The sequence below is a fragment of the Gambusia affinis genome, linkage group LG03 (genome assembly GCF_019740435.1).
Source record: "Gambusia affinis linkage group LG03, SWU_Gaff_1.0, whole genome shotgun sequence".
In the NCBI taxonomy this organism is placed as follows: domain Eukaryota; kingdom Metazoa; phylum Chordata; class Actinopteri; order Cyprinodontiformes; family Poeciliidae; genus Gambusia; species Gambusia affinis.
This window is the reverse complement of record NC_057870.1, coordinates 1,757,521-1,784,636: the sequence shown is the minus strand read 5'-3', so window position 1 is coordinate 1,784,636 and position 27,116 is coordinate 1,757,521. Positions and strand designations below refer to the sequence as shown.

Genomic DNA, 27,116 nt, shown 5'->3' with positions numbered 1-27,116 from the left:
CGTTTGTACAGCACTGTAAAGAAGACAAATACAAAGCTGCAATGTCAAGAGAGCAAAAAACCTGGGTTTTAGCTTGGAAAATTTATAGCTGTGGGTATGCAATTTGGCTAATAATATTATAAAGTCTATAAAGTATATAAAGTCTTCAACACTTACTTGGAGTGTTCCAACAACAAAAAACCAAACAAAAAAAAAAAAACAACACACCCATAATATGGTTTTAGAGTTAAACCATATGCCATTTTCAAGTTTTCTTTGTACAAAGAAAAAACACGCATAAATATTCTGTCCAAGATTTTCTGGGGAAATTGCGCGAATTATGACCCTTCAGGCATTCCATACCTGGTGTGGGCCCAGCGCTGCTTCTCTCTTCGCCTGGTAAGTTGGAACTTTTCCTGCTTGAACTTTTCATGTTTAACAGCTGCTGATGTGTTTTGTCTACTTTTTTTGTAGTTTTCTACCGGGGACTTCTGCTTAGACTAGAGCCCCTTCAGCGAGAGTTTCGCCTGGTTCTCTCTGCATGCCTTTACGGAGCGAAGCGCACATTGTTTAGTGTTTTTATAAAGAAGCGGTTTAAAAACCCTGCGAGTTTTTAAAGTAGCATTAGAGACCGTTTTCGTCCTCTCACTGTACGGATGGAAAACCAATTCGTTCAATATAACAAGGTTATTTGTTTGCTGCTTCCCGAAGTTGCTCCCCTGCTTCCTACTGAATCAAAACAAAGATGGCAGCCATTGTTTGGTTGCCTCTTTCAAACTTGTGACTCCTACATCTCATCCTTTGCATTAACTAGTCTTTAGTGAAACAGGGGCCGCGGTGATATGTGGGACTGCTTAAGTTATCGCTGGGTCAAATGGGAATAATGTGCAACTAACGGGGCGAATGAAAAGAAATTAGAATCGGTACAAAAATGATAAACTGGTGAAAACAGGGTCTGTACTGGTACCGCTAGAATTTCTCGAGCGATACCGACCTCCCTCAAAAAGAGCAATAATTTTAATATTAATAAAGTTTTTCTAGATGATAATGTCTGCCACAGGAATGAATCTCCCCTTGGGGATTTATAAAGTATTCATTATCATCATCATCAGGTTCCCTTATATGAGTTGTAATTTTCGATTCCACAAAAAGATTATTCCGATCAGATTACTCTTAACTTTCAAAAAATGAATGAAGTTAATTATGTGCTTTAAACATGCTGTAGGTTCTTGTTTTATTTAATGGTCATATTTCACAGTGCTGACCCACTAATTGAAATGTAATATACGTTTGCTGTAAATCTAAGAAAAGATAATCTAGAAGTGATAATTTTTGTTTTGATTGATTCATTTCTTTCTTCTTGAAATAGATTATTGTCTGTGACCTGTCATGTTCAAAATAACAAAGTAAATGTGCTTTCTCTTCACAGCCATGGAGCTTGACAGAAATCATGTGTCCCCTGGTCCAGCGAGATCCTCTAGTCCTGCTTCTAGAACACCCAAAGCTACTAAAGGACAAGAACCTAAAAGCAATCAAAGGACTGGTTTCACAGTGACTCCTTTCCACATGTCACCCATAATCAACAATGATGCTGCTTTGCAGAGAAAACCTGTGGGCACAGCTTTTGGGAAAGCGCCTCCAGCTCGTAGCAGCCTGTTTCTGGCCGCAGCTGGACGACTGACTGCTGAAGTTGTTGGAGAACGGTTTCCTCCAGCTGCTACTGCTGAAAAGTCAGAGCAGCTGATTCCATCTGCATCTTCAGCACAGGCTCAGCAAGTGGAAAAGGCAGAGCAGTCAGGTTCTCTTAGCAAGGCAAGACATTATTACTGCGATGTCCAAAAGTATTCAGCTGTGAATTAGTGTGTGTGTATATATATATATGTAACAGCTTCCTTTTTACCGGTCCTGTCATACAGACTCGCGTGGACAGTGGGTTGGATTGTAAGTGGTTTATTTTACAACCTGCAATGAGTGGTCGACAAAAACATCTCATCAGCCTCCCCTACTAGTCCACCTGTTCTCTGTGTACACATAAGAGTGCAAAACCGTCTGTGTCAAATGATTATTACAATGAAGTTTATCAACATATTTTCTCTATAACATGCGATCGTATAGTGATTATACTTAATAATACATCTTTAATATAAATCCCATACAATTTCATCTTTCTTCTATAAACAAAACAATCTAGAAAAACAAACACAGATAGCAATCAAAATTAATCATTAAATTACTAAATAGCACCCTCTAGTGCTTAACAGAAAATAACGGCCATGTTGTCATGAAAACAGTTAATAAACAAACTAACAAATAGGCAAACATAACTGACAAACAGGCTAATACAACTGACAAACTGACAAACATAACTGACAAACTGACAAACATAACTGACACATCAAATTATTTACACTTTTACCTGGAATGAGTGGTCGACAAAAACATCCCGTCAACCTCCCCTACTAGTCCACCTGTTCTCCGTGCACTGCAACAACACTCCAACTCAGTCCCCGAACAAGACCACAAAAATAAGTTAGAGGAGAACCAGACCCGATGACTTACCACACAAGAGCGCAAAACCGTCTGTGTGGAATTTCCGGTTTCCCCTCCTATTTATAGGTAACCAGTAGGGGGCGCCAAACACCACTCATCCCAAGGCAGTTATAAAATATATACAAAGATGTTTACCAAATACATTTTAGCAAGAATTTCAACTTTTGTATCTAATATCCGTTACATACACCCCCCTGAAATTCTGCTAAATATGAAAAGTAATATTTCGGATCGAACAAAACAAAAACAAATAAACAAATTAAAAAATGTGTGTACCAAGGGGAAAGCAAAAAGAAAGTGTGCAACACTAGGAACAAAACTATGTATACTTGTCAGTGTAAAAACTCTCCCAAAAAGGAGTATGTAAAGAAAGGAGGCGATCAAACTCCTAGCTAAACACAGACTCAAAGGTGCCCATTACGCCTCTGAAATGTAAACAATGTTCCTGTGATCCTAAAAGTACTACTCAAGCACTTCAATGCTTAATACTGTCCTAACTCTGTTACTTAAACTGAAAATGCATTTGAAAAAAACTGAATCAGGGAACTAACAGATACGGCAGATAAAGAAGTCTCATCTACTGTTTGATTGTTCATCTCACAAATAAGACGTCTGGGGGGCCTAATGGAACTACGGTCCCTAAGAATACGACGGTCCAGCTGTGTGGAAACAGTCTGGGTTAAGGAGTCTGGAAGGGCAGTGTCTGAACAGTCACCGTCTGGAGTAGCTGTCACAGGGGTGTCAATGTCAGGAGAGGGCACGTCTGGATGGACAGAGTTGGTAGGGGTTATTACCATGTCTGGGCAATGTTTTGGATCTTTTATATCATCGACTGTTGAGTGGCCAATATTGTGGACAGGAATCGGGTGACTGGTTGGACTGGATGTAACAACTGAGAGAGAGTCAGACTGGATGGCACAGGATTCCCGGTCAAGTGAGTCGTCATCATCTGAATGGGTTCCATCATCGCCAGACTGCATCAGCCAATTGACTGTGCGGACATCACTGTCCTCCATTACATCAGGTACATCTGGATATAGACCACTTCCATGCATAGCAGCAGTACTGTCAGATTCATGGTCTCCAGCACTCTCACATGGCAAGAAGCTTACAGAGAGTAGCAGATTTCTGTGGACAACTCTCTCTCTGCCCGTTAGGACATCCTTAACTTTGTAGACATTGATATCAGGCTTCACTGATATGACCTCATAAGGGGTAGATTCCCACTTGTCTGCAATCTTGCGTTTTCCTGGCACTCCTCTGTTGGCGATCAGTACTCTGTCTCCAATGACGAGAGGTGATCCCTTGAACTTGCGGTTGTATAGATTGGCATGGCGAGTCTGTTCCTTGAGACTGTTTTTCTGCACAATCTGAGCAGCCTCGTGTAGATCTTTCTTTAGGTGAGAAACAAAGTCTGAGTAGTTGACAACAATATCATTGGTGAGGGCATGTTGAAACATCACATCAACAGGTAGACGAGGGATCCTTCCAAACACCAGGTAGAATGGTGCGAACCCTGTTGTCTCATGCTCTGTGCAGTTATAGCAGAAGGTTAGTAGCTGCAGTATTTGTGGCCACTTTGCTTTTGGCTGAGGGGGAAGGGATCTGATCATGTCTCCCAGAGTCCTGTTGAATCTCTGCGATACCATTCCCCATGGGGTGATAAGGGGTTGTATGGGATTTCTGTATCCCAGCCATCTCTAGAAGCTCTTTGATTAGCTTGCTCTCAAAGTTGGCCCCTTGGTCAGAATGTATCGGAGGAAACCCATAAATGAGAAAGAAGTTGTTCCAGAGACGACGCAACTTCCTTGGCAGTCTGATTCTTGCAGGGAAAGGCGTGTGCCATCTTGGAGAAATGATCAGTCACAACTAGAACATCCACAGACTTGTTCCCTTGCTCAGCAGTCCAAAAGTCTATGCAGACTAATTCCATAGGCTCAGTAGTGACTATGTTTTGAAGTAGCGCACGGCTGTGTGGTTCCGGTGTCTTCCCTACAATGCAGCGCTGGCAGGACCGAACATAGTTCATTATATCATGGCCCATACCACTCCAGAAAAATCTTTGCCTTGCCAGGGACAAGGTACGGTGCTGGCCTTGGTGACCCGCTGCATCATGGAGACCATGGAGAACTTTCTGCTTCATTGAGTCAGGTACTATGAACTGGAGGATTTTCTTATTCATGTGAGGATCTTTCCTTGCCTTGTACAGCATGCCATTCTGTATGGTGAGTCTGGTCCAGTGTTTCAGTAGCTTAATCACGCTTCGTGATTCATTAGCCCTTTCACGTTTGGTAGGTCTTCTATGTCTCTGTACATAGTACATGGCTCTGCTGATTGTGTTGTCAGACTCCTGCCAATTGATAAGCTGGCTCTGTGGGAATGAAGATGACTGGTTTTCATCCAGCAGAAAATTGGGGTCAACACCAGTTCCCATCATATGACTCACACCTCCGCTGGACTGAACATTGAGGATGGCAGCAACTTCATCTGCTGAGACTGTGCCTTTTTTGTTTGGTGGAACTGTATCTTGAACTGTCTCATTTGGCATCTCACTACTATCATCTACAACAGCTTGACAGTTGTTGGACACTCTGAAGACATCCTGTACGAGTCTGTCATTCACACTGTTGACCTGGTCCAACAGCGAGGTATATGGCTCATTTATGAGGCGATGACCCACACATGATTGGACAAATGGCTCACGGCTCAAGGCGTCTGCAACAATGTTCTTTGGGCCAGGGATGTATTTTAGGTCAAAATCATATGCAGCAAGCTTTGCCACCCACCGCTGTTCACACGCGTCAAGTCTGGGTTTGGTCAGAATATATGTCAATGGATTATTGTCAGTCCATATGGTGAAGTGTCTGCCCTTCAACCAATGGCTGAATTTGTCACATACTGCCCATTTCAAGGCAAGAAATTCAAGGCGGTGTGCAGGGTAGTTCAGTTGAGAGGATGAAAGAGTTTTACTTGCAAAGGCAACTGGCCTGGCCACTGTTCCACCAGGTGGTAGTTGTGACAGGACAGCTCCAATCCCATCAAAGGATGCGTCGACAGCCAGAATGAATGGGGCCTTGAAATCTGGGTGTGCTAGAGTGACTCTTGTCATGAGGTCATGTTTCAGTGTTTCAAAAGCAGTCTGGCATGCATCTGTCCAATCAGCAGGTGTCAACTTCACATGACCTTTCTTTTTGAGAGGTTTGCGACCTCTTTTGTGTTTGTTTTGAGCATCCAGTCCAGCTGTTAGTTTAAACAGTGGTTTTGCCTTTGCAGAACATGCCTCAATGAAGCTTTGATAATACATCACCATGCCTAGATAAGATCTGATTTTGCTAGGGCAAGGTGTTTTTCCATCAGGCTGCATGAGGTCAGTGACTTGGATGTCATTTATGGCCTTCACTTTCTCAGGGTCTGTTTGGACACCATTGTCACTGATGACATGCCCAAGAAACTTCACAGTCCGCCTTAGGAAGAAGCACTTCTTGGGTGCGAGTTTAAGATTGTGTTCTTTAAGGCGGGAGAAAACCATGTGTAGGCGATGGAGTGCGGTTTCCTCTGTAGGTGCAAAAACCATCAGATCATCGAGGTAGCACAATAGGCTTGTGAAGTTCTCATCACCGAATATGGACATCATCATCCTCATGAATGTAGCTGGACTATTGCACAGACCTTGAGGAAGGCGGTTATATTCATGTAATCCAAATGGGGATGAGAATGCTGTATATTTTTTGTCATCAGGGTGAAGAGGGATATTATAAAAGCCTGATGTCAGGTCCATCGTTGAGAAGAACGCATTACCACCAAGGGCAGCCAAAGCATCAGCTTGATGTGGAAGTGGGTAAGCATCCTTCACAGTTCTCGCGTTGAGCCATCTGAAGTCAGTGCAGACTCTGAGGTCACCATTTGGTTTCCATACCAGAACGAGTGCAGATGCATACTCACTGTTTGACTTCTGGATAATGCCTCTCTCTTCCATTTCATTCAGAGTCATTCTCAGTTTCTCATACTGGCTTGGTGGTATGCGTCTGTAAGGTAAACGGAATGGCTTGTCATCGACAAGATGGATGCGGTGAACGAACCCCTTAGCTTCTCCACAATCCATCTTGTGACGGGAGAAGATCGACTCATGCTGCACAATGAGGTCAAGGAGCTTGTCTTTCCACTGCAGTGGCACTTCACATGATTTCAGGTCAATGTCTTGCAGACCCAGAGTCTTCAGTGTATGCATCATGTCCTCCTCTGACCTTGGCTGCACAACTTCACTCTGTACACGCTGCATATTACACTCAATCTTGTCAGCTTTTGGTAGGTCTTCAACTGCAATACATGGAGACACATCTGCTAATTTGGCATTTCTTCTCAGTACTACAACTCTGTCTGTAGGATTGATGACTCTAACAGGCACCCATCGATCTCCCCAAAGAGGAGTGACAACTCTGCCAACAAGGATGTCTCTTGGCCTAGCTTTAGACCGTGTTGGTTCAACAATCACTGTACTGCCTGCCGACATCACTGCTGACTCAGGTAACTTGCTCCAGACAAGGTGTTCACTCCGTGGTTTCAGGGTCACACAACTCTTGACTTTCACTGTCCCTACTTTATCTGGAATGCAATCACCCCTCCAACGTTCTGTATTGGATAGTAGTGACAGAAATTGGCAGTGGTCAGGTGTCTGGCCATTGTTGGGTGCATAAACTAGTCTCCAGTAGCTGTCAGTGTTCTTTAGTTGGGTTAGAATGTGTTTTATGGCATTGCTGCCAAGAATCATCTGTTCTGTCTGGCCTGGAACAACCATTGTTGGAATTATCATCCTGCATCCATAAACCATGACATCAAGGTCATACATGTCTTTGGGGAAAACCTGTTGTCCACCACAGCCTATAATGACATAATCTTCAGCTGTGCTTTTCGTTATGTCAGGACACTGCTGTAAAAGGGACTGAACAGAGGACTCATTTATTGTACAAGCCATTGAACCACTGTCTAACAGTGCTTTGAGGGTGAGGCCATTCTGTACAGACACAGGTGTGTAGAACAGGCTGTTAGTTTCTGCTATTCTTTGGGATCCCTGGAATATCAGTTTCTTGGATGGGATTAACGTACTACTGTACAACTCATAGAGGGATGCATTATCTTGGATTTCTGGAGACTCATTACTGATGGGAGGCTTATTGAGTTCATCTGCACTGTCCTCCCTTGTGTGCAGACCAGTCAGTTTTCCTGATGCTCTGGGGCAGCTCTTTTAGTTGGGCAGTTGTGGCGTGAATGGCCTGGAGCATAACACTTGAAACAGAGCCTATTTTCTCGGCAATGTGACAAGGCACTGTGGTTGTCAGCTTTGCAAATAATGCATGGTTTAATTGTGAAACCATCAATTTTGTCTGTATTGTCTACAGGTCGCCTGGGTGGAGTTCGCTTCTTACATGTGATTGATCAGAGGCTCCATGCAGCAGAACCTTCTCTAACATGAACATTACATCTGTCAGGGAGACACACTGAGGGCTGTGTGTCTGGGAGTACTCCTGACTGTTGTGTGTAGGGACCAAGCCATGGCCTACCTCTGCTTTGTGCACTTTAATGTCCACTGTCTTCTCGTGGTGCACTGGGGAAGTTTCTTTACAGCTCACCTCAGCATGGTACTCATTCAGCACCTCCAGGACTTCACACGCTGACCACTTATCAATAGTTTTGGACCTGAAAGTGAGAGTCAGGTCTTTACAGGGACAATTTCTAATAAACATACGTGTCACCTCCATCTCAGGGTTTTCAAATAATTTGCCCTGTTCTCTCAGGCAGTCAGAGGCGAAGTCAGCTGCTCTGTTTAGTCTCAGCCAGTAGTCATATGGGTCTTCGTGGTCTTTGGGAAGGGTCGAATAAAAGTCAGCTAAGGGGACAGCAGAGTACTTAGTAGAGCTGAAGTGTTTTCTGAGGAGACTAAAAATCATGTCAGGGTGAGCAGTAATGTTAATGTTACTATTTCTAATCCCAAACTTAACTACGTCCTTAGCCTTTCCCCTCAGATGCATAAGAATTTCATCAGCCTGCTCTTCAATCTTAACATTACTTTTCCTAATGAATGTTCTCATCTGATCTTCCCAGTCATGCACTGTAATGGAGTCTGAGCCATTACCTGCAAAACATGGAGGTTCTTTGACTTTTCTCTGCATGACAACTTGAACCTGCGATACATCAGATACACAACCGGACTGACCCACAATGCTCGCTACAGTTTGTGTGGCTGTAGAACTGGGAGCAACTGTGTTATGTGGCTGCATGCGTGAAATGATGCTGTCAGCAAGCTGATGTCCTATCTCTTGGATAACAGATTTCATCTGGGCAGTTACACACTCAGAACTGTCACTAGTAGGGTTCGGTGTTGGTGTGATATTAGGCATAGGTGTTCTGGTATAACAGTCAACAGGATTATGGACTCTAGCACTAGGAATTTCATCTAATGAGGCCATAAGACCACTAGGAGCAGGACTATCAACAGAAAAAGGAATGGGAGCAAGCACACCTCTTCCTCTACCAATACTAATGGGTGTGCTATACCAACAGTGGTTACTTTGATTAGACATTGTTCAGGAGTTTAACAAATGAAAAAAAATTTTCAGAATCTAAAACACAATAGGAAATAAAATCACCAACTTGGAATAAACGAATAATAAACAAAACAAATCAAAACAATTTGTGTAGTATATTACTCTAATGGCACATAAAGGTTCTCAGTGTATAGAAATAGCTTTACACTGCACTATAATGCTACTGTGTCAGCTGTGAACATGAACCCATACACAATGTGAACTGATGTCTTCAAAAACCGATGTAGCAGACAGGACGGTCACAGGTTCGATGAGCTTGATTGAAGTCCAAGGTCACGGCACCAATGTAACAGCTTCCTTTTTACCGGTCCTGTCATACAGACTCGCGTGGACAGTGGGTTGGATTGTAAGTGGTTTATTTTACAACCTGCAATGAGTGGTCGACAAAAACATCTCATCAGCCTCCCCTACTAGTCCACCTGTTCTCTGTGTACACATAAGAGTGCAAAACCGTCTGTGTCAAATGATTATTACAATGAAGTTTATCAACATATTTTCTCTATAACATGCGATCGTATAGTGATTATACTTAATAATACATCTTTAATATAAATCCCATACAATTTCATCTTTCTTCTATAAACAAAACAATCTAGAAAAACAAACACAGATAGCAATCAAAATTAATCATTAAATTACTAAATAGCACCCTCTAGTGCTTAACAGAAAATAACGGCCATGTTGTCATGAAAACAGTTAATAAACAAACTAACAAATAGGCAAACATAACTGACAAACAGGCTAATACAACTGACAAACTGACAAACATAACTGACAAACTGACAAACATAACTGACACATCAAATTATTTACACTTTTACCTGGAATGAGTGGTCGACAAAAACATCCCGTCAACCTCCCCTACTAGTCCACCTGTTCTCCGTGCACTGCAACAACACTCCAACTCAGTCCCCGAACAAGACCACAAAAATAAGTTAGAGGAGAACCAGACCCGATGACTTACCACACAAGAGCGCAAAACCGTCTGTGTGGAATTTCCGGTTTCCCCTCCTATTTATAGGTAACCAGTAGGGGGCGCCAAACACCACTCATCCCAAGGCAGTTATAAAATATATACAAAGATGTTTACCAAATACATTTTAGCAAGAATTTCAACTTTTGTATCTAATATCCGTTACATATATATATAATCAGTGACGTGCGGTGAGGTTAATAGCTGGTGAGGCACTGACTTAATCATCCATTTTCTTACGGTTATCCGGGGTTGGGCCACGGGAGAAGCAGCTTCAGAAGGGAGGCCCAGACTTCCCTCTTCCCAGCCACTTGTTCCAGCTCTTCCGAGGTATCCCAGGGGGTTCCCTGGCCAGCCGAAACATAGTCCCTCCAGCATGTTCTGGGTGTTCCCCGGGGCCTCCTCATGGTGGGAGTGCCTGGAACACCTCACCAGGAAGGTGTCCAGGAGGCACCAGATCCCCAAGCCACCTCAACTGGCTCCTCTCAAAATCAGACTTACAAATATAGACCCCCTGCATGTTATTGTTTACATAAGGAAATTTCCCGCATGCAGACAACGCTGGAAGGCAAAAAGACAGTTCTTCTACATGCCATCCATAGCCGCGGTGGAATAATTCCGTTAATCAAACTTGGACATGTAGATATTATTAATTTCGTGCTGTGCTCCACAGCAAAGGAAAAACCGTACAGTACATCTCAAAACCACTTTCTCGCTCTCTGTATTAGCGCAGCTACGTGCTGACTCGTTACCATAGCAACTGACAACGCCACATAAAGAACGCCCACTCAAATATTTCCCACACAAAGAGCAGAACATTCAGGCTGTTGCAGTAGAATGGTTTTAGGCTTAATGTTTATTTTGTTAGTAATAAGTGATTGCTGTGGTAAGAGGAGACTATAAATATATGCTGCACTTGACTTTACTGTATGGCTAGCTTACTGTTACTGTGTCTTGCTCTGCAGTTGTGGAATCAGAATGTCTGGCATCATGAGCGCCCCCTGCCACGAGGCAGGAGAACTGCCTGCCTCATCTCGAATCTTTTCTCTGCCGTTTCTGATCACTCCTCAGCACACGAAACACGTTACACACACAGTTGATGACAAAAGCACTGTACATCATTTACATAAGTTAAATTATGGAAAATCTGTTCATATATTAAATATTTTTTAACCATTTTATTGGAGACATACAGACAGGAGGAACATGCTCTCGTGCAGTTAGCGAGAGGTTGCGCAATCCCAGGTGAGGCTCAGCTCACCAGCTTCCCTAACGAGCGTTTGAATGGGAAATTGCGAGAATTCAGCAGTTTTGAAGACAAAAATAATCAAAATTGGTTAAGCTAAATGAAAAATAAATACTTTAAGGTACAAAACACAGGGTGAAAATATCAATTTCTTATCATTATATTATTCTTCCATGAGGTTCCGCCTCACCTGCCTCCCCTGACCGCACGTCATAAATACATATATATATTGTTCTTGCCTTATTTCTCTCATTCATTTAATGGAAGGTCATGCCTGTTTTCTCTTAGACTTCTGGCCAAAAGACACCAAAGCCTGTTGCTAAGGACTCAATGTCATCTCAACCAGCATCTACTGCTGAGCAAAACCACACAGCCAAAGGGAGGGGTGTGTCCACTGCAGTCAAAGCTCAAATGGGTTAGTTGATCTTTTGTCCCTGTTTGCAGGGTTTTTTTTTTGTTTTTTTTTTTGAGAGTCTTTATTTATTTCAGACTGCTGCATGCAGAGTATGTTCTTAGGTAGCTCTGGATAAGAATAAATAGGGACTGCTGATTGACAGACAGACAGAATTCACTTCTTAGTGAGAGATGGTGAGCAGCAGGGGGTCAATGTAAGTACAGAATTCCTACAGTCCACAAATATACAGATTTTGATTTTAGTATTTTTTATCTTTCAATAAGTTTAGGAAAAAAAATCATGTTATGGTGATTAAACATTCATTCATTCATTCATTCATTCATTCATTCATTCATTCATTCATTCATTCATTCATTCATTCATTTTCTTACATTCTTATCCCATTGGGGTCAGGAGGGTGCTGGTCTCCAGGGTGAGAGGCGGGGTCACCCTGGACAGGTCACTAGTTCTTTTAGTGATAAATACATTTTATTTATAAAGTGCTTTTCAAGACGCTGAACATTAATAAGATCTAAACAACAACAGTTATAACAACAAGCAATCGTGGAAATATATATACAAAAAGATGGTAGATCTTTTTATAATTGGAATTTTTTTGGTTCTGTCTCCCAACCAAAAAGTATTGGAAACTGCTGCAGTGTGTTTCACATTTTGATCTCATTGCAAACAGGATTTGCTCTGTAATGTTTTGACATAGTATCTACATATAGACAGTATGTACACATACAGTATCTCATAAAATAAAACTGGTGCAGTTGTCATTTTGTTTATCTAAAAATAGTAATGCCAGACCTTATATTTGTTCTTCTAGCTGTGAAGAAGAAGAAGAGGAGGATGGGAACGTACAGCCTTGTTCCAAAGAAGAAAGCAAAGACAGTTAAACGATTGGAGAAGGCAGGTTCCACTTGCTGCTAACTGAGGGGACATAGGCAGCACCACTGTGTTGATTAACACGCCTTACTTGCCTCCTTTAACCCACTGAGGGTGCTGAGAGCTCTGGACTTCAGGTTTATGCAGCTTCATCTGAAGTGTTAATGCTTCTGAATAGAACTCCATTTTACCTTAAAACACACACAGCTCAACAGACTGGGCCAGAGAGAGCTGTTGGGTAGAAAATAACATGGTTGTGTTTATTTTGCATAGTCGGATGCTGCTGATGTGTACTGGAACCCATAGAATCAAAGCTATATAGTGTTTGATGTCCTGACATCTGAAGGAATATAGTGGCTCATTTAGACAGGAGAAAATGATTTTGTTTCATTATTCATGGGGATGTTATTTAATAATCATTGGTGGACAGTTAATTGGGCTTTCTTCAAATTAAATGTAAGAAAACAGAGATAAATGTCTAAATATTTGGGGAGTTGCTTGTGTGTTGATATAAAGTTGATGCAGGTCTTTGTCTTTCAGGATTCGATGTTTTACTTTGTAATGGTTTACTAACTGTAGTTCAATTGGATGCTGATTAGATAAATTAGTTTCATTTCTGTTTTCCCATAGAAAGAAAAGCCAAAAGCAAATGTGAAGAAGAATTTACCTGCTTCAGCTGGCAAGTCAGTAACAGAGCACAAGACTGTAAACGCTGGAGAACAGACGGCTACAGAGAAGAGGAAAATATCTTCAGAAGACGGCCATGTTGAATACACAGAGCTGGCTCTGGACTGTCTGAACCTGAAAGCTCAGGAAGAGCTACTCTCCCCCTTTCTTTCAGGTAGACACTGAATGATTTTCTGGAATGAGCCTCACTCCCTGAACTTTAGTGATCTGATAATGTTCTGTGGCGCTGCAGGAGAGGCTGAGGAGAAGGAAACAGACCTGGCAGAGGAGCTACCGCTGTGCTGTTGTCGTATGGAGACTCCCAGCAGCGGAGGGAGCTTTTCTACCCGGAGTCAGACCTGCATGGCCATGGAGAGCTCAGATGGAATGGTAACAATAAAACACCTAAATTAAAAGCCAATAATTCTAAATGGCCATTCATCGTTTGTTTCACTAAAATCCCATCTGTTGCTAGAAAGTCCAATCTAGGGCTCATGCGAGCCAAACATATGGTTCTGTTTACATTTGTGATGGTGGGATTCATATAGATAACTCTCAAACTAACAGTTAGATAATCGAATGCAGGGATGCTCAATATGTTGATTGCAACCTACCAGTCGATTGCAAAGGTACTGTGGGTACACTGCATGACATTAAAGAAAAATAGACATCATCCTGTCACTTGATTGATATACAGAGAACCCTTATCAGTTGGTGGTGGTAATGTTTCCTTTAGTTGTTTGCTTACCGCAATTATAATACAAAAGAAGAAGGGACTTTGTGCTAAGTGGAGCTAATTGTCTAGACAGCGAGTTACCTCCAGTGTTTAGCCTTCAGTTTTTCTCTTAAACTTTAGAAAGAGGATAAAAATGAGTAGGGGACCTGGACCAAGTAAGAGGGCAAAAAAGTATCACTTTCATATATAATGAAACATATAAAGAACTCTCATAAATACTTATGAATAAATATATGTTTTTTGTAGTAGGTAAATCATTTTGACTTGGGTCTTTTTATAAGTGTCTTGCATACAGAAAAAGTCCCTGATTTAATCATTTTTATGGAGAATTAGTGACCCTACAAATCCACTTTATGCCTCTAACAGTTGTATTTTTTATATGAATTTGGGTCCTAGTCAAGGCTGGTTGCCAGTGCTTAAAAGAAACGGGCCTCTTTCGCCTCATGTTTATACCTCGGGAGAAATGGATGGTTACAGATAGGTTCAATCAAGCCTTTTATCAACTTATGAAGCTCAGAGCGGCTCATTTTACTTTAGTATGACAAAAGGTTTTTTTAATCTATACTTTGCTTTTCTAGCTGGTATTCCTTCATCAAAAAAATATCTGGAGTGTGGCTTTGATTCTTTTATGCATTTTTTGAGGAATCTATTAATCTCCCGTGGCAACCATTTAGGGGTGCTTGAGCACCTGCTGTCAGAGCACCGCTCCTCCCCAGAGCTCCAGCTTCCAGCCACAGTTCACCATTACCCCGCAACTCCCCCACTCAGCACTTTCAGACTAGCAGCAGCAGCAATTAGTAAACACCTGGTGGAACTGTGAGTCTGCTGAGCTCATGAGAGCTTCTTGTCTGTCCAACACTCCCGAGAACGGTTGTACACTGCTTAATAGAGAAATATTGTGATGCAGAAAGTGGGAGTGTTGGAAAGAGCAGAATCCCAATTTCAAATAGTCAGAATCCAATTTTGTTTAAGTGATGTTGAATATGTACAACATTTAACAACTGAGGGTAACATAGTTACTGGTCTGACACATAAAATGGCACTATGTGCCAGAAAACACATAATACTGCTCCTTTAAATTTTAAGTGGGTCTTGATAAATAGACCATCAGCTGTTTTTTAAATGTTTTCTGAAAACAAATTGTTCATTGGTCTCTCTAAATTCTCCCTAGCTGTGAGTGTGTGTGTGTGTGGTTGTGTGTCCTGTATGTCTCTGTGTTGCCCTGCGACAGACTGGTGACCTGTCCAGGTTTACCCTGCCTCTCGCCCGGAACGTTAGCTAGAGATAGACACCAACACCTCCTGACCCCACTATTGTTTTGAAGTTTGTAAGGTTTTACATATCATGTTCCAAGTGTTTCTTACTGATTCACTGCGGCTCAGAAAAGTCTGTTTAGATTTGTTGCTGCAAAGTACTTTCATTTGGTTTAAATCTGCAGATGAATATGCTGTCAGTGTGTGAGAGAACTCCATGTTTCTTTGCAGCTGATTTGATTTATGTGAGTAATATAGGATCAACTGAAGTCAGACTTTTTAATCAAAAGCTGTAGTGAGTCGTTTCATGGAGGAAATTGTGGTACATGTAGAATATTTGTCATATTTACAAAATTGCACTCTGTAGGTAAAAATACGTATTAGAATTCTCAAACAGCACAGGCAGCTTTGTGGATTAATTGTTTCTTTACAAAAATATCTCATCCCAGAATCTGGAGAGAACCTGTTCATCTGAATACCTTGAACTAGTCATTCCTCTCCTGACAGGTGGAATCCTAAGAATAAGAAGTCACAGCTCCGTGTATAGGTTACGGCTCGCTGGAAGTCGCATGATGCTATTGTGCTGCAAACCTGTTGTTTAATTGTTTCTTCCCAGGTGAGTCGCTGCCAGAGGCCGGTGGTGAAGCCAGAGTTAATGCGACCCTCCAACACCGTCCACCTGCTGGTTTTGTGCGAGGACCACCGAGCCGGCATGGTCAAGCATCAGTGCTGCCCTGGCTGTGGGCTGTTCTGCAGGCTGGTAGGAAGAAATAAAACTTGCTAGTTCATAAATAAATGTTTCTCATTATTTTATGAAAGTGGCAGACCATATTACAAATAAATCTCCTGACAGTAAGCTGCTGACTTGAAGACCTGCTATAATTTTTCTCTGCCATCAAAGCTTCAGTGGTTCACCCCCAGATCACATTCCTATCAGACATGTTCATAAAGTAGACACAACTAACCCATGATTAGAAGTTAATGAAATGTCTAGCATGACCCAACAAGTATGAAAACCTGAAGTAATTAGAGATTAAAACTTGACCACGTTTCCATGGTTTCTGCTCGCTTCTCAGGGTTCCTTCATGGAGTGCCGGCCGTACAGCAGCATTTCCCACCGCTTCCACCGGGACTGTGCCTCCATCCTGAATGAGCGTAGGTTTTGCCCCCACTGTGGAGAGGACGCTAGTGGGGCAACGGAGGTCATGTTCCCAAAGCCAGATCTGTCACCCTCCATACCCAGAACAAAGCCTGGACCTTTACTTCCTGCTGTCGCCACTCTGCCTTCTGTTCCGACTTCCCCCGCTGTACCTCAGATCCTTAGGGCGAAGAAGAGCAGCCAGCCTCAGAGGAGTAGGGAGGAGAGCCAAATGAGGTAACGCTGTCCTTTGTGTCTGGGATATACAGTGAGTCATTTAAAGGGCCATTCCACTCTTTTACAACACAGACCCACAGCTAATGTTTGTTGTTCAAGGGTCAAGGAAGAAGCTGTACATTGTAAAGAGTCACTGGAGACCATCCTCATGTCATTGGATGACGAGAAGTAAGATTGCAAAAAAATGCTAAAATGAAGAGCTTACAGGTTCTGCTTTTGCAGGAATGACTGTTCAAGGCTTGGTTTTTCTTTTAGCTTAAAGCGGAAGAAAGCGAAGGGTCCTGCCAGGCAGCTTTACGTCTCGGCAAAGCAAGGAGACCTACAGATGGTCATTCAGCTTCTTGGTAACTCCAGTTTGCTACACATCCACTTTGGCACCTTACATTTCCTAAATCTTTAGAAACATTAGGATGCAGGAGTGGAACAGTTCATATATGAAATTGTTCAACTTCCTGCTTGGCTTAGGATATTTTTTGATAATTCATGAGCAGGTGCTATTATAAGTTCACATTTACACTTTCCTATAAGCCAGGCTGTCTGCACAGATCCTAGGTGTTACTTTGTACAAGTGGTTATTATGTACTTTAATCAGCAGTACATGCTTTGAAACGTCCATGTAAGCCTAATGATAGTTTTCTCCAGTTGATGGAAAGGACCCAAACTTCTTGATGGAGGGACACCAAAAGCGCACCGCTCTTCATGCAGCAGCTGCTGAGGGTCACCAGGAGATCTGCCACATGCTGGTCCAGGTAAAACAATACAGGGCTCAATGCAGAACCAAACTGGTGGATCTCTAAAGGGAGAAATATGAGAAGTCTTAAAATTATGTCTTACCTGTCAGGAAAACTCATCTGTTGTATTTTGGCACTGGTTTTTCTGTAAAACAGGTTTAGTAAGTTCTGTTTCCAGATCCAGTTTAACACTTCACAACAGAGCTACTGTGGTGTAAAGTTAATTTAATTAGTTACTGGAGAAAGTCCAGAGTTTTCTCCAGCCTTTCTGACTGAGGTCAAAGTGACCCACTTTGTCTCTCATTATTCCCTCACTGATGATGTTACATCAGATCGTACCACCAGAGGGCGATAATAAACAGCAGGTTTCTGGATTCAGAGGATTCTGTATTCTGAAAGCTATTTTACATCCTTTTGTTACTTTATGTCTGCCATAAAGCCGGTATTTCTATTCAGATTTATCGTAGAATATCTTTTCTAACCACTACCTAAATCTATCGCAAAATGCTTAGAATCATATTTTGTCAAGTTTTTAATGCTTTTTAAACTACTCCCAGATCATGTTGGGAGTTTTATGTTGCATAAAACTTTCCTGAGTCCATAGCTGTTGAGGGCTGAGAACCCAGAGCTGTTGCCTCTCTGGGAGAGATGATGATGGATTTTGTGTCCCTGTGTGGTTAAAGGCTGGGGCCAACCTGGAGATGTTCGATGAGGAGCACAGAACACCTCTCATGGCGGCCTGCGAAAACAACCATCTGGACACAGTGAAGTACCTGGTCAGAGCCGGAGCTACAGTTGGCCACAAGGTGGGACATTGGGCACCCACTTACCGCCTGCCTGACATCTTCATCTTTTGTGTACTTGTACTACACTCTGCCTCTTTGGTTTATTTATTCTGAACTCTGCTGTTTTTTCAATTAATGTTAATGTGCATTTGAATACAGTACAGTACAGAACTTTTGGTCTGTACTGTATGTCTGATGGACAACTATAGTCTAGAAAAATCCCCCTCCTAATAAGACAGCTTTGCATCAAAGCCTTCTTCCAACCACATGTGAGACATGTTTTTTTTTTTTTTTTAATGGTGGCAAAAACATATTTTTGTTCAGACTTTCTAGTTTTTATTTTTGTTGTTTCCATATAATCACTAAAACTGATATGAAGAGGCTAAAACCTCATTTTTACCATTTAACTCAGCAAAGCAACAGGGTGTTAAGTTTTTCAGAAATATTCTGTTTTAACACAGTGCTAACATCAGGAAGTGCCAACTGCTGGGGACAGTTAAAAATATTTTTTTTTAGAGCATCATCACCTAGAGCTGCAGACTGCCTATTAAAGGCCTCACTGAAGGTGTTCTGACCACAAAACTGATTGCTTCATCTTTGTGTGTCTTGAGAACCCCAGTGTACACAGTCCTCTCCCATAATTCACATTTCTTGCTCCATCTATATTTTAGCTTAGTGTACTTAATGTGTCTGCTCTAGTCTACCGCGCTTCTTCTCTTAACTCCTGCAGAAGAACTGACCTAGGTTCTAATATTAGTGCTCTTGTATTTTTTGCTTTGTGTGAACGAAGGTGAAGTTACATTGAGATAAGCATGTGAAGGGAATATGGGTTAGAGTTATCAGTGATTACTGAAAGATATAAATGAGTTGTTTTCCAAATCTGGCTGAAAACTGATACTTTTAAATGAGCCTAAGAGTATTTAATACTGAAACGCCATTTGTAAAAGACAAGATTAGACAGCAAACATTTTCAAACAGATCATATTTCAGTAGATCCCGTCTTATGTAATACATAGTTTTAAGTGAGGAAGGCTAGAGACAAGTACAACAAAGAGTTTTCAGACCATGATGGCATCCATGTTGTTTTGTTCAATGTGAATCATAATGTTATCCCAGGATATCATGGGTTTCACCTGCCTGCATCTGGCTGCTAAACTGGGACATTATGATGTTGTCGACCATCTGCTTAGCAAGGCATCCAAATACATCAACTGTCAGGTAAAAATGTGCATAATCTTCATATACTAAGCACTGGGATCACATACACACGTGTGTGTGAAAAATCTTGACATGAGTTTATTTGCTTCTGTCTGTTCAGGATAATGGGGGGTGGACGGCCATCACCTGGGCAATCGAACACAAGCACAAAGAACTGGTGCATCTGTTTCTGAGGAAAGGAGCTGATGTCAACATCAGAGACAAGGTAAGTTACTAACACACCACTAGTGTGTTAGGGTAGAGTAGCATTTCACTGGCATTTAATGTTGACATGTTAGGTACTACAACACTGGTGCTCAGGTGTTTTGGAGTAAATGTAATTTAACTACATTTAATTCATGTAAATGTAATTACTTATTGTCCATTATGCATCTAGGTCAGTTAATGATGACAGAAAACAATGCACAAGCACTGCTAATGATGACCTGAGTATGCTAATGCCAGTGGTCAGCAACCTTTACCATCCAAAGTAATGCTGAAGTATTTATTTTTTATTTTTCATAAGCTGAAATTATTTCTTTACTCAGTGTCCTACAATGCAAATAAATGCACATAATTTACTATTTCTACAATTGTCCACTAATTACATATATTACTAATTAATGATGTAAACCTTGCCCATTCCTCAGTTGTATAATGTTGCTGAAACGCTTCAGACCCCAAATCAGAACAAAATGCTTCAAATTATGGTCACACATTGCCTATTCTTATATATCAGTTGTGGAAGACATCAGTAAATCTTTATATATTTTAACAATTGCACAACCAAGCTAAGAATCAGACAATTTACTGAGTATAAACTCAGTAAAGCTAGATGATAACATCTAGCTTTAATGAAGTCAACCTGGTGTGCACTTTTGCTTACATGAAGCAGGAGTTGTTCACAGTGTGACCACTAGATGGTATCAAAGCGCTTGTGGTACAGCAGTTGTGGTACTAGCCTGGACTGTATTCATCCTGGAACAGAGAGGAGGTTAATCTGTGTCACCTGCCATGAGAACAGCAGTGACACTCACTGTCTCTGTGGGACACATGGAATCATTTAAAACCAGTTTTGGTTGAGGGTGAAACTTTGTCTGCAGAGCTCAGCTGGTGCAGTGGTTCTTAAATCCAAGCCTTGAGGACTGGTGTCCTGCAACGTTTGGATGTGTCCCTGGTTACACACACTAAAATCAAATATCTGAATTATTTCCTCAGTGCAGCCAAGCTCTCCAGAGTCCTGCTAATGACCACTTTATTTGATTCAGATGTGTTGAAGATACATCTAGAACCTGCTGGACACCTGCCCTCAAGGCCTGGGTTTGAGGATCCCCGGTCCAGTGTACTGATTAGTATTAGTATTATATTTGTGAACTTTGTTGTGCTGACGTCTAGCGTGTGCTATGTGCAGGAGGAAAACGTCTGTCTGCACTGGGCGGCTCTGTCAGGCTGTGACGACGTCGCCCAGGCGCTGCTGGAGGCTGGCTGCGACCTGAACGCCATCAGCATTCATGGTGACACACCACTTCACATCGCTGCCAGAGAGAATCACCTACAGTGTGTTACGTGAGTGTGTATCCTACAGTCTAATGTCTGCTAGATTCTGTAGTCCTTCATAGGTGTGAAAGGATCAGTAATGAGGTCGTTATGGACACGGGCTGTGTCTGAGGAGCTCCCTCTCACTTTCAAGGAAATTATACAATTAAGTAAATGCTCCTATGGTTACCAAACATCACATAAAATATCAAATTGTCTTACATTTGTAACACAAAAAGGTATTTTGTATTAAATTGATATGCTTTACTTATGTTTTACTTATTTTATAATACTTGTAGAAGCCTAAATTCAGTTTTAATTCATTCACACCTTTAGGATAAATTAAGTTTATATCTCCTATCATAATTTAAATTTATTTGAATCAATTGATTATTTACCAGTAAATAAACTCTCATGCATAAGAATTTGTTATATTAGACAGTGTACTAAGGCCCTCTTGTAAATTTGCATATTGCTTCTTAGACAGTTAAGGAGTTTAGGATGTGGCTAGACCTTGAGTGAACTGGAGTGTATTATAAGCCTGGCGGGCCACCAGGCTTTACTTGTGTCCCCACCAGGCTTAGCATTGTTTATTTATTGTAATTATTTTTTAATTATTCCCTTTTTTTAAAAAAGCAGTAAAGTGTTTTATAAGACTTTATTGTTTTGTTTTGGCATTAATCTTCCAGTCATCCGATAATGCATGACTATCAAGTGATCATTTCAAATTTCCTGTCAACTTTAAACAAAAACATGGTGGCTGGCTGGATGACTGCCCCAGCTCTGGACTTAGAAAGTGTTTTGGGGGAAACCCTGGACTGTTGGAGTAGAGTCACCATTTTTACTCTTTTGCTCTTTGTTGTATTTGTGGACAGGTTACATCTATTGTTTTTATCTTTTCAGGGGGATCTGGTCTAGTTTTTTTTAAGTTTGTTTTGTGGACTCATTAATTGGGAAATACTGAGAGCGTCAGGTTTATGACTCCATTAATTGGGAAGTCTCCTTTATGTTGCATTTCTTAAAGGTCCATTATTATGTAAAATCGACTTTAAGAGTTTTACATCGTGTTATGATGTTATTCCCTCATCAGAAACATACCTGGAGTGTTGCCTTGATTCTTTCATACATGTTTGATAAATCCTTTAAACTCCATAACAACCATTCAGCTGTGGAGAACGCCTCAGTAGACCTAACTTTAAGATGCAGCTCTTCCTTGGAGCCTCCAAGCGTTTTGCTTCCCAGAGCGTCCTGCCCTACCCAGCTCCTTCAGACTAGCCAGCAGCAATTAGCAAACACCTGGTGGAATTGCAGATCTGCTGAGCTCATTATACAAGCTACTTCTTGGTGAAATGCTGATAAAAAAAGTTGAAGGGTTAATAGAGGAGTGATGTTCTGATGACATCAAGAAGCCTCTTAGGATTATCATGTCCGAAGATACACACATTTTCATGTGTGTATATGTGTATAACAGAGACATAGAAAGGTTCATTTTGTTCTTGGGGGGGGGGGGGGAAATGAAGTAAGTACTGTAAGCATTTACAGTGTATATTGTTAAGAGAGCCACCAGAGTTACAACATGTTTTTTATTTTATGGACTGCAGGTTGTTTTTGTGTCATGGGGCAGATGTTTCTCAGAAAAACAAGGAAGGTGACACAGCGATGTCCCTGAGTGTGAGCGGCTCCAAGGTGTGGACGGCTCTCAACACCAACAAAAGACTTACTGATGCCAGGAGAGAACGGGACTGTCAAGGAGAGAGGCAGCTAAGCAGGTAGACACCAAAACTGAATCCATAACAAGACCTAAATTGGCTTCAATTTCTAAGCCCAGAAAGTCTGACAATGAGGTTAATATATTTCCCAACATTGAAGATTTCCAAGCCTTATTATTTTGTTTCTTATTCAGTAGTTTTTCTTCGGGTTTTCTAGTAGAAAACTAGAAGCATATTATTTGAGCTTGAAAGATGATATTAGAACTTCCTTTTTGCACAACCAGGTTTCCACTTCCTTCCTTTTTGCTGAGCCAGGTTCCCAGCATAAGATCGCTATTGACTGTTTATTGATTTGTCCCCACTTAGCTAATTAGACGTCTCTTTATGCTGTGTGCCTTAGCTGTCCGTGCGGCTTAGGAAAATCTCTAGTTTTTGAGAATAGGGAGCCTTTGCGAAACCGATTCCTGAATGATTTTATTTTACCTCTCAGATGTTAACAAGGTCCAACATTTCTTTTCTTCTTGAAGGGACATATCCCGGGGATATGAGGCGGTCCCTATCAGCTGTGTTAATGGTGTTGACAGTGAACCATGTCCTGATAACTTTAAATATATACCAGACAGCTGCCTCAGCTCATCACTGAACATAGACAAGGACATCACCCATCTGCAGGTGAGTCTAGATCTCTACCTGTGAAGTCTAAGCTTTATGACTTGTGGAGCTCCTCATGGATATGAATGTATTTTGTCACTAAGCACTGCAGCTGTACAGATGACTGCTCATCCAGCTCCTGCATGTGTGGCCAGCTCAGTCTGCGATGTTGGTATGACAGTGTAAGTCCAAACACACACACACGCATCCCCCCCACACACACACACCTGATATCCCATATGAAAAGTGTTGCTGTTATCTACTATTTGCAGATGAGGAAAAACAATTTCTGTATTTGCTTTTTGTTTTAATATGTTAGCTGATGGGATTTGCGAGGGCAGTTTGTCTCGCTACATCTATTCTGAGCCTACAATGCAGAAAGATCACAAAAATGGTCTTTTATCTATAAATGTCAAATATTTATATAATCCTAGGAAAAAAGTATTTGTTTAATTTTTCCTTCAAAAGTACTACAGATTCAGAAAAAACATTAGGGTACCAATGAAAGTTGTCTTTAAACATAATTGTTAATTTACTAGAAATGTCCTGAATTGGGTTTAAATTTACCTCGAGTCAAATGTCGGGATCCATTTTTATTCACAACCTGATCAGATCTAATTTCTAAGCATTTATTGTGCTGGAGACACCATTGTTTAAACATATGTAAATATAAACAAACAGTAATATATGAGATATTATTGCAAGTTTTTTATCCAGATCTCATAATCCATGTTTATAGATCAATTGAACGTGATCTGTGATTCCACTGTGAATATGCACATATTAATTTAGCTTTCTGTCAGTCACCTGTAGTAAGTATTGTGTGTTTTTGCAGGAGGGTCGGCTGCCTCTGGACTTCTGTCAGTGGGAGCCTCCTGTGCTTTTTGAGTGTAACCATGCCTGCTCCTGCTGGAGGACGTGTCGGAACCGTGTGGTGCAGAACGGACTCAGGTGGAACTGTCCTCTCAGAAAGTTTGCTGCATGTAGAATTCCCCAACAGCTCAGTGTAGTTTGCCTCTGTCCTGGTGCTTCAAATGCATGTTGACTGAGTTCTTCAGAAATGTTTGATATGTTTCTAAAGAGCGACAGACTGGCGACCTGTCCAGGGTGAACCCCGCCTCTCGCCCGGAACGTTAGCTGGAGATAGGCACCAGCAACCCTCCCGACCCCATTAGGGACAAAGGGTGTATAGAAAATGGATGGATGTTTCTAAAGAGCAGAAAAAACTTCCAGAAAGTTTTTTTTTTTTTTTTTTTTTCAGTCACATAATCCAGTGATTATGCAAGACTCCTTCTTGTTCAACCAGATGCAAAATATCTCTAGTCAGCTTCCTGCAGATCCTCCACATCTGGTGCCACCATCCTCTCTGTTCAGAACAGAGGATCATGCTCAGTCTCAGTTCCTCCTGCTGACAGATTAAATCAATTTATTATGTGCTGCAGCAGAGGAACATGAAATAATTCATCAGATTGTGAAATAATTCATTTTATTGTGAAATGAAGTTACTCTTTTATTTGTGGCACATATAATTAATTATGTTGTGTAAAATTTTTTATGTTTTCAATTTTATTTTGTTAATCACACATTCAAATAATTATTTATTTCAACACTTTTTACCCTCTTCAAATTGACAGGCCACAAAGCAAACAAGCCAGGACAACAAAGGGCTTTTGTCTCTTACAGATTTTGTATGTAGTTTTTGTAAATTAGACAAAAACTCTTGTTTCATTTGAATAAAACTTTCCAATAACAAAACACTTAGTTCACAAGCAGTTGTGTGCAGGAACAGTTGTATTTTTGTGCTGTGGTATTGCTGTATGATTTACAAAGATCTGGTATGTTACTTTAAAAAACCAAAAACAGATTGAAAGCTTTGACCGAGTGAGGAGGCAGATTAGAATCCTGATATCCGCTTCCCTCCCACCAACATGATGACATGAAGTGCGTTGATGTTGTTTGTTCCAGAGTCCGCCTGAAGCTCTACAAGACAGAGAAGATGGGCTGGGGAGTGAGGACCGTTCAAGACGTCCCACAAGGAACATTCATTTGCGAGTGAGGAGACGCTGACAGAGGAGACATAATTAAATCCATTACTATACTGCTAACACACAATGCTGTAGAGCTGCAGCATGCTAAGCTCTGCTTCTGGATACTTTAACAGGTACGTTGGAGAGATCATCAGTAATTCTGAGGCTGACAAGAGAGAGAACGACTCTTTCCTCTTCACCTTGGACAATAAGGTGAACTACATGTAGACATGTTGATAGGAGGCCCACACATTAGGGATGCTGAACCCTGGAAACATTTCCTGCTTCCATGCATCTTTTGTCTACAGCATAATATTTTCTAGTGGAGCAATGCTAGAGAACATATACATTTTATGTTCTCTGTCTAGAGAACATCACTCTCCACAATGATTCTCCATTTAGAACAAGGAAAGTCATGTGACTGTGATGCTGTTGGGCCATGGTCTTATTTAGGTAGGGGAGCCATATTGCATCGATGCCAGGCTCTACGGCAACATCGGCCGTTTCATCAACCATATGTGTGAGCCCAACCTGATAGCTGTGAGGGTCTTCACCGTGCACCAAGACCAGCGCTTCCCAAGAATAGCCTTCTTCTCCAGTAGACCCATCAAAGCTGGAGAACAGATCGGGTGAGTTTCTGCTAAAATCCTGTCCTCGGCTCCCTCTGGCATTCTTGGATAATAATGATTTTGTCTGTAGGATGGACTATGGTGACAACTACTGGAGGGTGAAAAGCAAGTTCTTCAGCTGCCTGTGTGGTTCTCCCCAGTGCCATCACTCAGCTGCAGGCAGATAGAAGCTGATCCATTTCACCTCCATCCAGCAACTGATGGAGCAGTCAGAACTACAGAATTATGGACCGTCCTCGGTTTGGCTTGGAAAATGAGTTGATGTTGTTTTAGGATTCGTCTTAGTTCCCTGTCCATAAAGTCCATCTCAGCACAACCACTCAGTTGTGCTGAGTGTGTGCTCCTCCTGTAGTGAAGTTGTATTCTGGTTTGCACTAAAGTTCTGTGCTGTTGCTTTTTCTTTTTGCATTTATCTTATTGATAAGTATGATGGTTGTGTTTCTACTTTATTGCTCTCTGTGCTTCATTAAACTTGCAGTGAAACCAAATTTTTTTTTAAACACATTTTTCGTACAACACGCTTTTTTTTTTTGTCTTGAGACGTCAATGTTAAAACGATGAAACTGTCACCTCCCATCCACTGTGAAAGTCTCTGAGCAGGAGTTATCAAACCTTGGTCCTTGGTGTCTTAACATTTTTAGATGTTCATGTGCTTCAGAACTTCTGATTTGGATGCAGAGGCTAAACGCACCAATGTTGAATGAGTTTTCAATATGTAAGAAAGCACCAGGGAAATCTTAACTTGTTCAAGGTCTTTCTGTTGTGAAGTTTTTTAAATATTTGTCATGTTTTTTTACTGACTTTCCAAAACTGCTGTCTGTAATTTATTTTGATAATAACTCCATTCTTATTGTGGGAGATTTCAGTGTTTAATAATTAATGTTCAAGGTAGAATTGCAGAAGCCCTCAGATCAACTTCTGACAAAGAAGATATTCTGAATCTGGTCATTTCCAAAGGTCTGGATGTCACTCATGTGACTGCAGCCGATTTTGTTCTGTCTGAAGCTGTTTAACATGAATAGTGAAGGGACTGGTGAGAACTGTAGCAGAAGTCTGAGGTGAAAGCATAGAGTAGTGAACCCAAATTCGTTTTCATTTTTATAAATCGTTGTCTTATTGTTACCTTGAGGAAAAAAGTCTGATATTTCTCTTTTTCTGACTGCAATAAAAACAATCCTGATGCTCC

The 27,116-nt window shown here is 41.3% G+C and overlaps 1 protein-coding gene across 2 annotated transcripts; it reads left to right on the top strand.

Annotated features, from left to right (window-relative positions):
• The first annotated feature begins 288 nt into the window (after positions 1–288).
• Positions 289–27,116, top strand: ehmt1a (euchromatic histone-lysine N-methyltransferase 1a). Of its 2 annotated transcripts, XM_044110619.1 has the most exons (23): positions 289–378; positions 1,409–1,791; positions 11,639–11,765; positions 12,577–12,659; positions 13,266–13,476; positions 13,555–13,691; positions 15,907–16,050; positions 16,367–16,665; positions 16,765–16,833; positions 16,921–17,009; positions 17,308–17,414; positions 18,080–18,202; positions 19,298–19,399; positions 19,500–19,604; positions 20,790–20,944; positions 22,516–22,683; positions 23,151–23,295; positions 23,379–23,456; positions 24,110–24,225; positions 25,240–25,326; positions 25,436–25,514; positions 25,755–25,930; positions 26,001–27,116. In XM_044110619.1, the coding sequence occupies exons 2-23, from the start codon at positions 1,411–1,413 to the stop codon at positions 26,095–26,097; spliced, it is 3,078 nt and encodes a 1,025-aa protein (XP_043966554.1). In that variant the 5' UTR covers positions 289–378; positions 1,409–1,410; the 3' UTR covers positions 26,098–27,116. The 2 variants fall into 2 exon arrangements, with proteins under 2 accessions (XP_043966554.1, XP_043966553.1); XM_044110618.1 differs by lacking the exon at positions 289–378 and having other exon boundaries at positions 1,375–1,791.

What these genes read in the sequence shown, in the direction of transcription:
- ehmt1a (XM_044110618.1), top strand. Translation starts at nt 1,390, where the DNA reads ATGTGCTTTCTCTTCACAGCCATGGAGCTTGACAGAAATCATGTGTCC. An exon ending in CAGTTAAACGATTGGAGAAG is followed by an intron (nt 12,660 to 13,265) that starts GCAGGTTCCACT and finishes GTTTTCCCATAG; the next exon opens with AAAGAAAAGCCAAAAGCAAA. An exon ending in AGGGAGGAGAGCCAAATGAG is followed by an intron (nt 16,666 to 16,764) that starts GTAACGCTGTCC and finishes TTGTTGTTCAAG; the next exon opens with GGTCAAGGAAGAAGCTGTAC.